We start from the raw sequence: 13,855 nt of genomic DNA on the forward strand, positions 1-13,855 counted from the left end.
TGCCGTGTGCAGTGAGCCCCAGGAGCCGAGCGCGTGTGTCCAAGAAACAGTGGAGGCGTCCCAAAAAGTCGAGCTTCGCTGGCCGCAGAATCTGAGCTGAGCTGCCAACTGGAGTCAAGGTGGGTTGCCCAAGGAGCCAAGTTGAGGCACTTGAAACACGGGAGGTGCGGGGACAGAAGGAGGCATGTTGAGTTGGTGCAGGGAGCTGAGTTGAGTGTGCCCTAGGATCCATGCGGAGCCAGGCCAGGAGACTTCTGGAGGTGTCCCAGGAGGCAAGTCGAACACAGCCCGAATGCCGAGCTGCGCTGGATACAAACATTCAGAGGAGTCCGTCACAAGAGCCAAGCTGATGCAGCCCCAGGTGCAGAGCAGCGGTGGACCAAGGAGGCGAGCTGGGACCGAATGAGGAACCAGGCTGAGATAGCGCAAGGAGCGGAGCTGGCCCTAGGAACCCTGCGGAGCCAGCGTTGGAGCCTCCACCCGGCATCCCAGAGGCTGCGATGTGCCGGCCAAGGAGTTGGGCAGAGCTGGCCACAGGAGCCCATCTGACTTTGCGCCAAAAGACAAGGCAAAGCTGCGCCGCGGTCTGAGCGGAGTCAGCTCAGGAGTTGGTCCAAGATGCCCCACATGCCGTGTGCAGTGAGCCGCAGGAACTGAGCGCGTGTGCCCCGGGAACCGAGTGGAGGCGTCCCCAAAAGTGGAGCTTCGCTGGCCTCAGAATGTGAGCTGAGCTGCCACCAGGAGCCAAGTTGAGTTGGCACAAGGAGCCAAGTTGAGGCGGTTCAAACAGGGGAGGTGCGGGGACAGAAGGAGGCATGTTGAGTTGGTGCAGGGAGCTGAGTTGAGTGTGCCGTACGATCGATGCAGAGCCAGGCCAGGAGACTTCTGGAGGTATCCCAGGAGGCGGGCTGAGGTGTTCCCAGTAGTCGAGTCGAACACAGCCTGAACGCCGAGCTGCGCTGGATACAAACATTCAGAGGAGTCCGTCACAAGAGCCAAGCTGATGTGGCCCCAGGTGCAGAGCAGCGGTGGACCAAGGAGGCGAGCTCAGACCGCATGAGGAACCAGGCTGAGATAGCGCAAGGAGCAGAGCTGGCCCTAGGAACCCTGCGGAGCCAGCGTTGGAGCCTCCACCCGGCATGCCAGGAGCTGCGATGTGCCGGCCAAGGAGTTGGGCAGAGCTGGCCACAGGAGCCCATCTGACTTTGCGCCAAAAGACAAGGCAAGGCTACGACGAGGTCCGAACGGAGTCAGCTCAGGAGTTGGTCCAAGATGCCCCACAGGCTGGGTGCAGCAAGCGGCAGGAGCCGAGGGCGTGTGTCCCAGGAACCGAGTGGAGGCATCCCCAAAAGTGGAGCTTCACTGGCCGCAGAATCTGAGCTGAGCTGCCACCTGGAGTCAAGGTGGGTTGGCCCAAGGAGCCAAGCTGAGGCGGTTCAAACAGGGGAGGTGCGGGGACAGAAGGAGGCATGTTGAGTTGGTGCAGGGAGCTTAGTAGAGTTTGCCGTAGGATCGATGCAGAGCCAGGCCAGGAGACTTCTGGAGGTGTCCCAGGAGGCAAGTCGAACACAGCCCGAATGCCGAGCTGCGCTGGATACAAACATTCAGAGGAGTCCGTCACAAGAGCCAAGCTGATGCGGCCCCAGGTGCAGAGCAGCGGTGGACCAAGGAGGTGAGCTCAGATTGTACGAGGAACCAGGCTGAGATAGCGCAAGGAGCAGAGCTGGCCCTAGGAAACCTGCGGAGCCAGCGTTGGAGCCTCCACCCGGCATCCCAGGAGCTGCGATGTGCCGGCCAAGGAGTTGGGCAGAGCTGGCCACAGGAGCCCATCTGACTTTGCGCTAAAAGACAAGGCAAGGCTGTGCCGAGTTTGGAGCGGAGTCAGCTCAGGAGTCGGGCCAAGATGCCCCACATGCTGAGCACAGTGAGCCCCCGGAGCTGAGCTTTGTGTGTCCCATTCGCTGGCCCCAAGAGCTTAGCTGAGCTGCTACCAGGAGCCAAGGTAACTTCGTTTAAGCTGCCTAGATTAGTCTGTCCAACATCCCAGCTGAGTTGCCTTCAGGACAGAAGTTGCAATCAGAATTGTAGCTGAGGAAGACCCGGAAGCCAAACTGAACTGGCCCTAACAGTTGAGTGTCCTTTTTTGGGACGGACGGTCCACCTAAATTAAAGAGAGATGTTCTACCCAACTCTCTGAGGAGACTTGTAAGAGAGAGAAAGAGACGAGTTCAGAAGAACTAAACTAATTTAATGGAAGTTTTAGGAAAATAATAAAAATAAAAGAATGAAAAATATACAGTTCTTTCAAAACTGCATTTAGCTCCATCACCACAGACATTACTGTCACCACAAATCACCTTTCGCCCAGCCTGTTCTCTCAGGTACTTAATTACTTTTTTCTATGCTGGTCCGTTTGCTTGGATGGCATTCAATATCATCCCTGAAGGGATATCTGCCTTTTATGGCTGATACAGTTGCCTCCAGAGACTGAGAGTGTTTGTCTTTCTCCCAGTCACTTTATTGATAGCTCCGTCTCTGGCCAGGTTTCCCAGCTGCCTAGCTTCTTTACCTTCTAAGTCTATGGTATCAGCCCCATTGTCCCAGCATCAGAGCAACCAGCAGATAAGTATCTCACCTTCATGACAACTAAAGTCCTTCCTCATATTTCACAAATCCTTCACAGAGAAGGATTTAACAATTATCTCTGCATCTGAATCCTCCTCCTGCATTGACACTGCCTGAGAAGGACCTTCTCCCTGATCTGCTTTAGAAGGAATCTTTCCTTCGTCTGTTTTAGAAGGACTCTTTCCTTTGTTTGCTTTAGAAGGACCCTCTCTTGGATCTTCATCAGAACTCCCATGCTGTCTGGCTTGTGCTGGTCTTTTTCATAAGGGGCAGGGGAATGAGCTGACCTCCTTTTCTGCTTCCTGGTCACTGGGGCAACTTGTACCAGTTCTGATGGAGTTTGAGTAGCAGTGGTACTTGTTGTTAAAGCAGCTGGAGTAGTGATGGTGCTCGTTGTTGAGGCTGGAGTAGCTTGTGGCAGTACAGGCTGCAGAGGGGCTTGTGCCAGTGCAGGCGGCAGAGTGGCTGGTGCCAGTACAGGTCAGGGAGTGGCTCGTTGTCTTTGAGTAGCAGCAGCACATGTTACACAACGCTCACTCCTGCACTGGTTTAATAAAAAACTACCCCTGCAACACATTCAGAAATACCAACAACTAAATCATGATTTTATGAAAGTAACATTCATTTTTTAAAAAGCCCAAAAGGTTTCCCCTAGCTCTGATGGTGTGACTTTGGGGTAAGTATTAAAGGGCGAAGTAAACTTTCCCCAGGTAAAATTGAAAGTGTAATTAGTAATAGAATACATCACTTGATGCCCAAGATATGCAGGAAGAACTGTTATCCAAGTAACCATATTATACATCTGAATTCCAAACTACAGCAAAATTGCACATTTAAACCACCGCATTCAAACCCAAAGAGCAAATAAACCATGCAACACATTCAGCAGGTTAAGCAGCGTTGCAACAACTAACTTCAAACAGAGCTGTCTAAAGGCGTGATACAACATTTTGCTTAAGAATGATATGATGTCAGCTTTCTCTTTTAATCTCTGAGCAAGCTGGAATTCAAACTATTCAGGCAATCTATCAGAGCTCTGGTCAAGCCCCACTCAAGCCCCACATTGGGCATCTGTCACGGTTTGGGCCAGACTGGCCACCGAGATGAATGACAGATGCTCTCCCCCACCTCTGTCTCCAAGGAGAGGAGGGACAGAGAAAAAGAAACTTATGAGTTTAGGAAAAAAACTGAACTACTTTAATGAAATATTATTAATAAAATAAAAAGAAAAGAATGAAATATATAAAATATACACAAAACTGTAGTAAGCTCCCAGGATGATGATCACGTTACCAGCAGGCATTGGGAAAGTCCCAGACTGGACTCAGCAATGGATGGGAACTGGATTCTGGATCTGGATTCAGGAAGGCACAGACTGGGATCAAAGGCAGATGAACAGAGTCCTCCTCGGACGCCAGCCATTGAAGAAAGAGGCTGACCCATTGATCCCTCAGCTTTTATTCTGAGCATGGGGCAGATGGGATGGAATACCCTCTTGGTTACTTTTGGGTCACCTATCCTGAACTCTCCTCACTGTGGGTGCGACCCCTTTATGCTTTCCCACTTTTGTCCCTCCAATGGGGCAAATAACAAAAGTTATCTGGCCTTGGTTGTTATAGTGGTAAGTATAAGCAAGAGCCTCTCTGCGTACCATCCCTTGGTCTTATCGCTCTGAGAATGAACAGTGTCTCCATAAGGCTTAGCTAAAAGGTAAAATTAATGAACAGAAAATTGGTTCACCTCAAACCAGGACAGTGACCTGGATCCCTCCAGATCCCTGCCTTTGGCCCTTCTGAACACCCTAGCATAACCTTTGTGTGTTCCTACAGTCCTCTTCATACATTCCCACAAACCCCATTCAATATCCCACAAGGAGTTTGCTCTTTACAGGAGACCAAGGATCATTTTATCCCTTTGTGATAGGGCCTTTCTTGAGCCTCTCCCAAGTTAAACCAAAGGAAGATCCTTCAGTGCCCATCCACCACTGACCCAAGAGCTCTGGTCTCTGTTAACTGCTGCTTGAGACTCTGGAAGCCAGGTTGCTATTGAGGGGCATCTTGAAATTTCTATGAAGCCGGATGGGATCCACCTAAGGGAGGATCCAACTGAGGGAGTTGGTGAATGTGCTCACGAAGCCACTTTCCATCATTTATCAGCAGTCCCGGCTAACCGGGGAGGTCCCAGTTGATTGGAGGTTAGCAAATGTGACGCCCATCTACAAGAAGGACTGCAAGAAGGATCCGGTGAATTACAGGCCTGTCAGTCTGACCTTGGTGGTGGGGAAGGTCATGGAGCAGATCATCTTCAGTGCCATCACGTGACGCGTACAGGACAACCAGCTGCTCAGGCGCAGTCAGCATGGGTTTACGAAAGGCAAGTCTTGCTTGACAAACCTGATCTCCTTCTATGATAAGGTGACCCACTTAGTGAACGATGGACAGGCTGTGGATGTTGTCTGCCTAGTCCTTAGTAAAGCCTTTGACACCATTTACCACAGCATTCTCCTGGAGAAACTGGCTGACCGTGGCTTGGATGTGAGTACACTTCACTGGGTGAAAAACTGGCTGGATGGCCCAGAGTTGTAGTGAACAGGGTTAAATCCAGTTGGCAGCTGGTCATAAGTGGTGTTCCCCAGGGCTCAGTATTGGGGCCGGTTCTCTTTAATATCATTATCAACAGTCTGGACAAGGGGATTCAGTGCACCCTCAGTAAGTTTGCAGACGACACCAAGTTGGGAGGGATGTTGATCTGCTTGAGGTAGGAAGGCTCTACAGCCTTCCTGGATCGATGGACCCAGGCAATGGTATGAGGTTCAACAAGGCCAAGTGCCGGGTCCTGCACTTGGGTCACACCAACCCCATGAATGCCTCAGGCCAGGGGCAGAGTGGCTGGAGAGCTGCCCGGCGGAAAAGGACCTGCGGGTGTTGGTTGACAGTTGGATGAATATAAGCCAGCAGTGTGTCCAGGTGGCCAAGGTGGCCAATTGCATCTTGACTTGTATTAGAAATAGTGTGGCCAGCAGGACTAGGCCAGTGATGGTCCCCCTGGACTCGGCACTGGTGAGGCCGCGCCTCAAATATTGTGTGCAGTTTTGGGCGCCTCACCACAAGAAAGACATTGAGGTGCTGGAGCGTATCCAAAGAAGGGCAACGAAGCTGGTGAGGGGTCTAGAACACAAGTCTTCTGAAAAGCATCTGAGCCAACTTGGGTTGTTCAGCCTGGAGAAAAAGAGCCTGAGGAGAGACCTTACTGCTCTCTACATCGACCTGAAAGGAGGTTGTCGCGAGGTGGGGGTTGGTCAGTAACAGGCGATAGGACAAGAGGGAAGAGTCTCAAGTTGCACCAGGGGAGGTTTAGACTGGATATAAGGAAAAATGTCTTCACTGAAAGGGTTATCAAACATTGGAACAGGCTGCCCAGGGAAGTGGTTGAGTCGCCATCCCTGGAAGTATTTAAAAGACATGTAAATGTAGTGCTAAGGGACATGGTTTAGGGGTAACTTGGCAGTGCTAGGTTAGTGGTTGGACTTGATGATCTTAAAGGTCTCTTCCAACCAAAATGATTATATGATTCTATTATATGACATGCTGCAGAATGGGACTTTCAGGAGCATCCTGAAATCCAGCCAAGGCAGGGGCAGAGTCCTGCACATTGGGGTGCAGTAAACCCAAAAGCCCCGTGCAAAGCGTAAGCTAGGGCCCAAGTGATCAGAGAACAGCTTTGCAGAAGAGGCCACAGGGCTCTTGGTGAGGAAGCTGAAGAGGAGTCAGCTGTGTGTGCTGGTGGCAAAGGCTCCCATCCCAAAGGGGACTGAAGCAATCGAGATCTGTGGGAATCCAGACCCCAAGCCCACTCCTGTCCCTGGGCTCTGGAGGAAGGCTGAATCAGGGCTTTCCAGTGGAGAAATATGGCTGAGAAGGAAAGCCTGATCCTTCAAGGTGAAGAAGCTAGGATCAGGCTGTCCCTATTTCCCTACCAGAAAGGTGAAGAGAAAAGAACAAAGGTACAGCTGGAGCCAGAGGAGTGCAGCTGGGGCAGGGGCTTGTTGACCCCTCAGGGAACAGAGGAGGGAATGATATGCCCTCATGCTTGTCTGGATGATACTCGGATGTTGTCCCAAATTTGGTCTTCTACTTTCTCAGTAAAGGAGAACTGTCATTTAAGAAGTTCACACAAATAAGGTCACCAAACCATTTATCATGAAGGGAAAGGCCAACCCATTGCATTTTTCACAGTCTGTCCTCTACAAGAGTATTTATTTATAAGAACTCTCCTCTTTCATCCCTGCGCTAGTTTCAAGTAGGCGCAGTGGCACACACTTCTGGAGGTGTGCCCAGTATTCAGCACTTGCCCTTGTGAAAGACTTGCAAGTGGTTTGTTCCTACTGTCACCCTCACGCCAGGAGTTCTGGGTGCAGGCCTTTGCTTTCCTGAGCACCTTCCAGAGGGCCTCCCTGACCTCCTTGTTCCTCAAACTGGAGATGAGGGCGTTAATCAGGGCTGTGAGGACAGTGTAGAAAAAGGAGAATTCTTTGTTGAGCTGCCTCGGTGGAGTTGTCCTGGGCAGCATATAGACAATGATAAGAGTGCCATAGAAGAGAGTGACGACAGTAAGGTGAGAGGAACAGGTGGAGAAGGCTTTTTGCCTGCCCTGATGGGACGGGATCCTCAGGATGGCAGCTATGATAAACACATAGGAGGCCCGTGTGAACAGAAAAGGGAATACTGCATCCAAGAAGACAAAGATTAAAGCGGCCCCTGTAAGCACGTTGGTGTCACTGCAGGAGAGCTCCATCAACAGAGTAAAATCACAGAAGTGGTCAATTGCCTTGGGGCTGTAGAACTTCAACTGAAATAAGAGGAAGATGAGTACTGCAAATAGCAGCAATCCCCCCAGCCAAGACGCAGCTGCCAACTGGAGACTCACCTTCCAGGTCACGTGGCTTGCATAGAGTAAGGGCTGGCAGATGGCTAAGTACCGATCATAGGGCATGGCTGCCAGCAGGTAACACTCAGTACCAGCAGAACTGGAAAAAAAGTAGAACTGAGCCATACAGCCATGAGCAGAGATGGTCTTGTCCCCAGTCAGGAAGCTGGCCAGCAGCCGGGACAAGATGGTGGAGCTGTAGCAGATCTCCAAGGAGGACAGATTGTCCAGGAAGAAGTACATGGGGGTGCGCAGATGCTGATCTGCCATCACCAGTACAACAATGAGGATGTTCCCAAAGACAGTCACAGTGTAGATGACAAGTGAAAGGATGAAGGGCAGTGTCTGGAGAGAGGGATCATCACTCATTGCCAGCAGCAGGAACTCCACTGGTGGTGTCCCATTGACCCATTGCCCTCCATCCATGCTGTGGTGTTTCTCTTTTATTTCTGCAGTTCCCAAGAAGAGGAGCACCAAGAAGGAATGTGTATTTCTGTCTTTACTTTTAAAAAGATTTTTTTAAAGAAATCTCTTCACATTGACTCTGTGGACTCTGTGCCTAGAGACAGCAGCGAAACCGTTTCTTCCAGAGACCTCCTCATACCAAGGAGTTGAGCTGCCCTGTAGAGCTGCATGTTTCTCCCTACAGAACAAAACCAAAACGTGCACTTGGTCTCTCTGAGAGAGCTTTCCTTCGTGTGCCCAAATTTGCTCCCAGGAAGACCCAGTTTAGGTATCAAGGACAGAGGTCCTTCTGCTCTCAGGAGAGAGAAAGGTATTGGATATAACACACTCCTTTCACTCTGAAAGTCCTTTGTGTGAACTATGCGACACCAGAGACCCTTCTCCCTCCGAAGAAGAGGATGGACGCTGCACAAAGCAAGTGGTCCCAGCACTTCATGTAGGAGTCCCCCCAAAGCCACTTACTTCCCACACTGACCCAGAACAATCACTTCCACTGGCAAACTGAGTCTGGAATTCCTGCCTTGGAGAAACAGCAGGGTGGGGCTGTCGATGCTGTGGGACTCTCTGAGAGGATGCCTAAAATCACTTTGTGTATCAAACCATGGAGGAAAAACTGGTACAGAAGTTGAAAAACTAAACAGGAGGAAAACCATAACTGAGAGAATCGGGAAACAGGAGAGACTGTGCAGGAAGGAAGGGAAAGGGACAGGGAGGATCATTTCAGTCATGTCTTTCCCTCTTCGTTGGTGGATCCTGAGGGCTTTGGGGCTGCCTCCCTACACATCCCAGACCAGTAGCAGGACCTCATGAGGTCATCCCAGCCATCTGTGCTCACAGGGCTCACTGCCCAGCATTGCTGGGCACTGGCAAGGGTGTCCCCAGGGTGCCTGGGGGTGAGGTGGCACAAGAGCAGGGTCAGGGGCATGTAAAAGTGCACAGAACATGCCTGAGAGTGCAGCCAGGGGAAGTCCATGCCTGAGAAACATCCTTCTGCTCAGCACTCCCTGGAAGAGGGATCCCTTGAAATCCCATCTCCTGGTCTGGATGAATTGCTTCTGCAGGTGATGATGACAGACACCATTAGGAGAGGTTACTAGAGTCACTGCAGAGTCACTAATGTCTCCAGCCCTCCTCACAGACTAGAAGTGAGAAACATGACCACTGTAGATCAAAACCTACATGATCATCATACAATCAGAGAAAAAGTAAAAAAAAAAAACAGAAACAAAGCAGCAATTTGTGTGGCAAAATGAAGGTCACAGGCAGTCTGGCTGAAAACACCCTGCCCAGACACGTCTTCCATCCCAGCCAAGGCAGTGAGTGCCCAGGGATGGTCAAACACAGCCCAGCCCAGCTGTAACCCAGCACCACCAGCTCCTCCCAAGCTTCTCTGGTCCATGGTGCCTGGACTCAGGGTCTCTGGGGGAAGGAGGGGGCTGGGGTTGGAAGACATGCAGGAAAGGACAGGACCCTGTTCTCCCCTTACAAGTTTCTTCTTTTGAAAGATCCAGCAGTTTCATCAACAACACCCAGACTTCACTTAGAATCTAAGAATCATAGAATCATAGAATGATTCCACCCTTCCACCCTCAGCATCTTCAGCACCTACCTCAGCATGAAGGGGTGAATTCTGTGCTGACAGTGGCTGGAAATGAGGACTGAGGTCAGGGTCTCACTCTCTGCTTTTTCTCCACCATGCTGTTCCTTTCCCTGGGCTCTCTGCAAACCAGAGTGTCTCAGCCCTGTCAAAACCCTGTCTCTGCCCTTGCTGTCTTCCCCCAGCAGCTCCTGCAGTGACTTTTCAGCAGCACCCAAATGCTCCTGTTCTCCAGTGTGTCCTGGGGTTTAGAGCAGTGTTCAGTCTCCCACATGTTTTTTTTCTCTGTGTCTCAGCTCTCCCTAAGGATTACTCTTAATAAAGAGAATATAATTGATTCCCTGGTGGAATGACAGCTCTGAGCTGGTAGGAACCGCGTTCCCATCTCAAGAAAGGGCTGAGCTCCCCTAAAACCTCTAGGGTAGACTTGAAACCTGCTCTTTCAAAAAGGGAAAGTGAGGCAGAGCAGTGAGCACGGGCATGTCTGAACTTGGTTATCGGGAACACAAGACATGATGGGATCCCAGAAATGGTATTCAGCCCCTCTCCTCACAGATGACTGCGCTGTCATTGACTTTTAGACTAATACAGCCCTGGTGGCCTGAGCTGGTCCCTCCAGCTTGCTCCAGTGGCCAGTAGGGAGGAAGAGGCAGAGCCAGAGCCAGGAGCATTTTCTCCAGCCACAGAGACTTGCCCTGTTGGATGGGTTGAGTCCTCCTCAGGTGACAGGCTCTGTTCCCTGTTGGAAGAGGGCCTCCGAACCTCTCCCTGAGGCACAAGGGCCTGGAGCGTGATAGGATGAAGGGATGTTATGTTCTCTGAGGTGCTGACTGGAGAACAAGGATCATGTCTCGTCACCTCCAGGCCATGTTCCTCTTCATGCAGCCCTCAGTGCTGTGTGCACTCCTCGCTGCTTGAGCACACAAATGGCTAACAGCCACCTTGCTGTGCACCACAGCACCAAGGGCCTTTCCACAGAGCTGCTCCCAGTCCTGCTGATGTCAGGGCCCCAAGGGCAATAACAGGACCTGGGACCTGCCTTGTCCCTGTGGACCTGCCTGTTGAGTACTGGCCTCTCTTTGACCCTCATTACCCTCATTGAATCTAATCCTGATTTGCTCATCTGTGCTCCTCTCTTGATCTTGATCCTGCTGCATCACCACAAAGCCATCGGATGATCTGGACTCCCAGTTGACCCAGGCCGCCATCTCCAGGCCTGCCCCAGTCCTCTTGCTAGGTAGATCCCTGCCCTGGTGGCTGTGCTCCTGTGCTGGGTTCACAGTTCTCCATCCCTTAGAAGCTGGACCTCTCTGCTCCCCAAACATGGCATGACATATTTTCACTTAAGGATATTTCTGGAACTGAGATTTCTTTTTTCAACCTCTCAGCACAGGGAATAACTGAACATGGGAAATGAGGTCCTCTCACCCCAAGCTGTTGGACACTTTCCAGTAAGGAAGAAGCATGAAAAAAATCCCTGAAAGGGCCTCCTTTACTCAGCTGGTGCCCCATAGAGTCCAGACTGCAAAGGGCCCTGAGGCAGATGCCTTTGTCCCACCTGGGGGCAGTGGGCTGTGTGGGCCCAGGGCCAGCCCCATAGAGAGGTCCCATAGAGAGGCCAATCCACACTCAGACACTTGCTTTTCAGCTCAGGTTTTCCCCTTGCCCTTTCCCTCTTGCAGGTACGGTCCCACCTGGTCTCATTCCTCACTGACTTGGCCCTGATCCCAACCTCCTGACTTGCCTTTCACAAGCCACCTCAAACCTGTCCCATTATGACTAACCTACTGAGTACTGACTGGGCTCTCGGCTGACCCCTGCACCCATCACCACAACTGGTCTGTACTTCTTGGTCCAGTGCTGTCCATCACCAGACCTTGGCCCTCATTTGACTCACCAGAAGGAGGACAGATGTCCAGGCATCCTACCAGTTGCCCTTCCAACCTAGAGGAAATGTCAACCTTCCAGCCTCCTGGGCATGGCTGGAGAGAGGAGCCTGAAGTGCAGGAACAGCCTTCCAGTACCTAAATGAAGCCTACAGGAAAGATGGGGAGGGACTCTTTATCCGGGAATGGAGCGATAGGACGAAGGGTAACAGTTTTAAACTGAAAGAAGGGAGACTTAGATTAGGAAGAAATTCTTTGCTGTGAGGGTGGTAAGCCCCTAGCCCAGGTTGCCCAGAGAAGCTGTGGCTGCCCCATCCCTGGAGGTGTTCAAGGCCAGGTGGGACGGGGCTCTGAGCAACCTGGTCTAGTGGGAGGCGTCCCTGCCCAGGGCAGGGGGGTGGAACTAGATGATCTTTAAGGCCCCTTCTAACCCGAACCATTCTATGATTCTGTGAACAGGAGGGATTGAGTTCACTCAACTTTATGGTCAGAGGTGTACCCGTGCTTCTGTATTCTCCAGGTAATATAAGGCTCTCACAAGACTTTTCTGGAAACTCTTGAAAACATGTCCACTTGTGGCTCCCTGTATGCTTGCTCCCTGGACTGCAAGGAGAAGATACCCTGTGTAGAGGGAAGAACAACTTTCCCTTGAATTACAGGTTCACCCTCAGTGAGCAAGAGATTTTAGTCTCTGTCCATCTTGTCTCTCTGAATGCATCACCATGACTTCCAAGGAGCCTGACGGTTCCAACAGATGAGAAGAGCAGCCCAAGAGGGCAGGATGGTGGAACAGTGGCTCTGAGCAGCCCCAGTAAGCACAGAAGGCAGCACATCCACAGTCATGGCCACCAGCCAGATTTGCAAGGAAAGCAAAAGCTTTGTGGTTTAACCCCAGCCATCATCTAAGCACTACACATCCGCTCGCTCACACGCACCTCAGTGGCATGGGGGAGAGAGTCCAAAGAGTGAAAATGAGAAAACTTATGGATTGAGATAAAGATAGCTCAATAGGTAAAACAAAAGCCACACATGCAAGCAAAGCAAACCAAGAAATTCATTCACTACTTCCCATTGGCAGGCAGGTGTTCAGCCATCTTCAAGAAAGCAGAGCTCCATCACATGCAATGGTTACTTGGGAAGACAAATGCCGTTAACTCCATACACCCCCGCTTCCTTCTCCTTACCCCAGCTTTATAGGCTGAGCATGACATCACATGGCATGGAATATCTCTTTGATCAGTTGGGGTAGGCTGGTCAGCTGTCCCAGCTGTGTCCTGTCCTGTCTTCTTGTGCACTCCCAGGCTCCTCGCTGGCAGGGCAGTATAAGAAGCTGAAAAGTCCTTGACTCTCTGTAAGCAGTGCTCAGCTTACACATGAGTGAAAACATCCCTGTGTTATCAACACCGTTTTCAGCACAAATACAAAACATAGCCCCATAATAGCTACTGTCAAGAAAATTAAGTCTATCCCAGCCAAAACCAGCCCACTAAGGCACTCGAGCATGGTTGACACCTCCATGGGGATCCTTCCACCAAAGCTGAGGAGAAGAGGTGCTTCTTCTGTAACTATCTTTGCAAAGATGATCCTCAGCACCTCAAGTTGCTTTTCTTGGGTTCGCCCATCGTCCCATCTTGGATTTGGACTGAGGATTTGGCCTGAACGAGTGACTTCCAAACCTCCTACAATACCAAGACAAACAATGGCTCATAAATGAGTTCCCGCTCATGGGGCCTCTGGAGATCCTCTGTCCCAGCACACTGTTGTAAGCATGAACAGAGATTTGGTTGTCCAGGTCCCTGCCAGGCTTAGCCTTGAGCATTTCCAGCAGGAGGTGAGGATTCATTGTGATCCCAGTAACAAAGGCACCCAGACTCTGTTAGGTGTCATTCACAATCCTATTTCTCAGAGCTATCAGAAGAATAAGAGAACACAGATAATCTTACATCCCTTCAGGTGCTGGGAACCTGGAGTGGTGCAGTATCAAACATGACTCCAACTCACGTGCAGCACGCTGAGCAGACACTGTCCACAGAAGAGAGTGTCTCTCTTTGAGTCATTCAAGCTATTATAGAGCTTTCTTACAAGAAAACAACTCTATTTGTCATTTCTATTGTGGTGGACTGACTGGTTTGCCCCCAGGTGCCCACCAAGCCACCCTATCGCTCTCCCTCCTCCACAGGACAGGAGGAGAAAATATGACAAAAAGCTCCTCAGTTAAGTTAAGGACAGGGAGATCACTCACCAATTACCCTCATGGGCTGAAAAAACTTGACTTGGGGAAATTAATTTAATGTATTGCTAATTAAACAGAGCAGGATAATGAGAAATAAGAACAAATCTAAAAACACTTTCCCCC

At 50.8% G+C, this 13,855-nt stretch overlaps 1 protein-coding gene across 1 annotated transcript; it reads right to left on the reverse strand.

The window, feature by feature from the left end:
• Positions 1 to 6,903: 6,903 nt before the first annotated feature.
• LOC134509667 (olfactory receptor 5B21-like) lies at positions 6,904 to 7,977 on the reverse strand. Its single transcript, XM_063322247.1, has one exon. It carries the CDS (start codon positions 7,975 to 7,977, stop codon positions 6,904 to 6,906), a length of 1,074 nt encoding a protein of 357 aa, XP_063178317.1.
• Between the last annotated feature and the right edge of the window lie 5,878 nt (positions 7,978 to 13,855).

Source organism: Chroicocephalus ridibundus, unplaced genomic scaffold, assembly GCF_963924245.1.
Source record: "Chroicocephalus ridibundus unplaced genomic scaffold, bChrRid1.1 SCAFFOLD_26, whole genome shotgun sequence".
Classification (NCBI taxonomy): Eukaryota; Metazoa; Chordata; class Aves; order Charadriiformes; family Laridae; genus Chroicocephalus; species Chroicocephalus ridibundus.

What these genes read in the sequence shown, in the direction of transcription:
- LOC134509667 (XM_063322247.1), bottom strand. Translation starts at nt 7,977, where the DNA reads ATGGATGGAGGGCAATGGGTCAATGGGACACCACCAGTGGAGTTCCTG.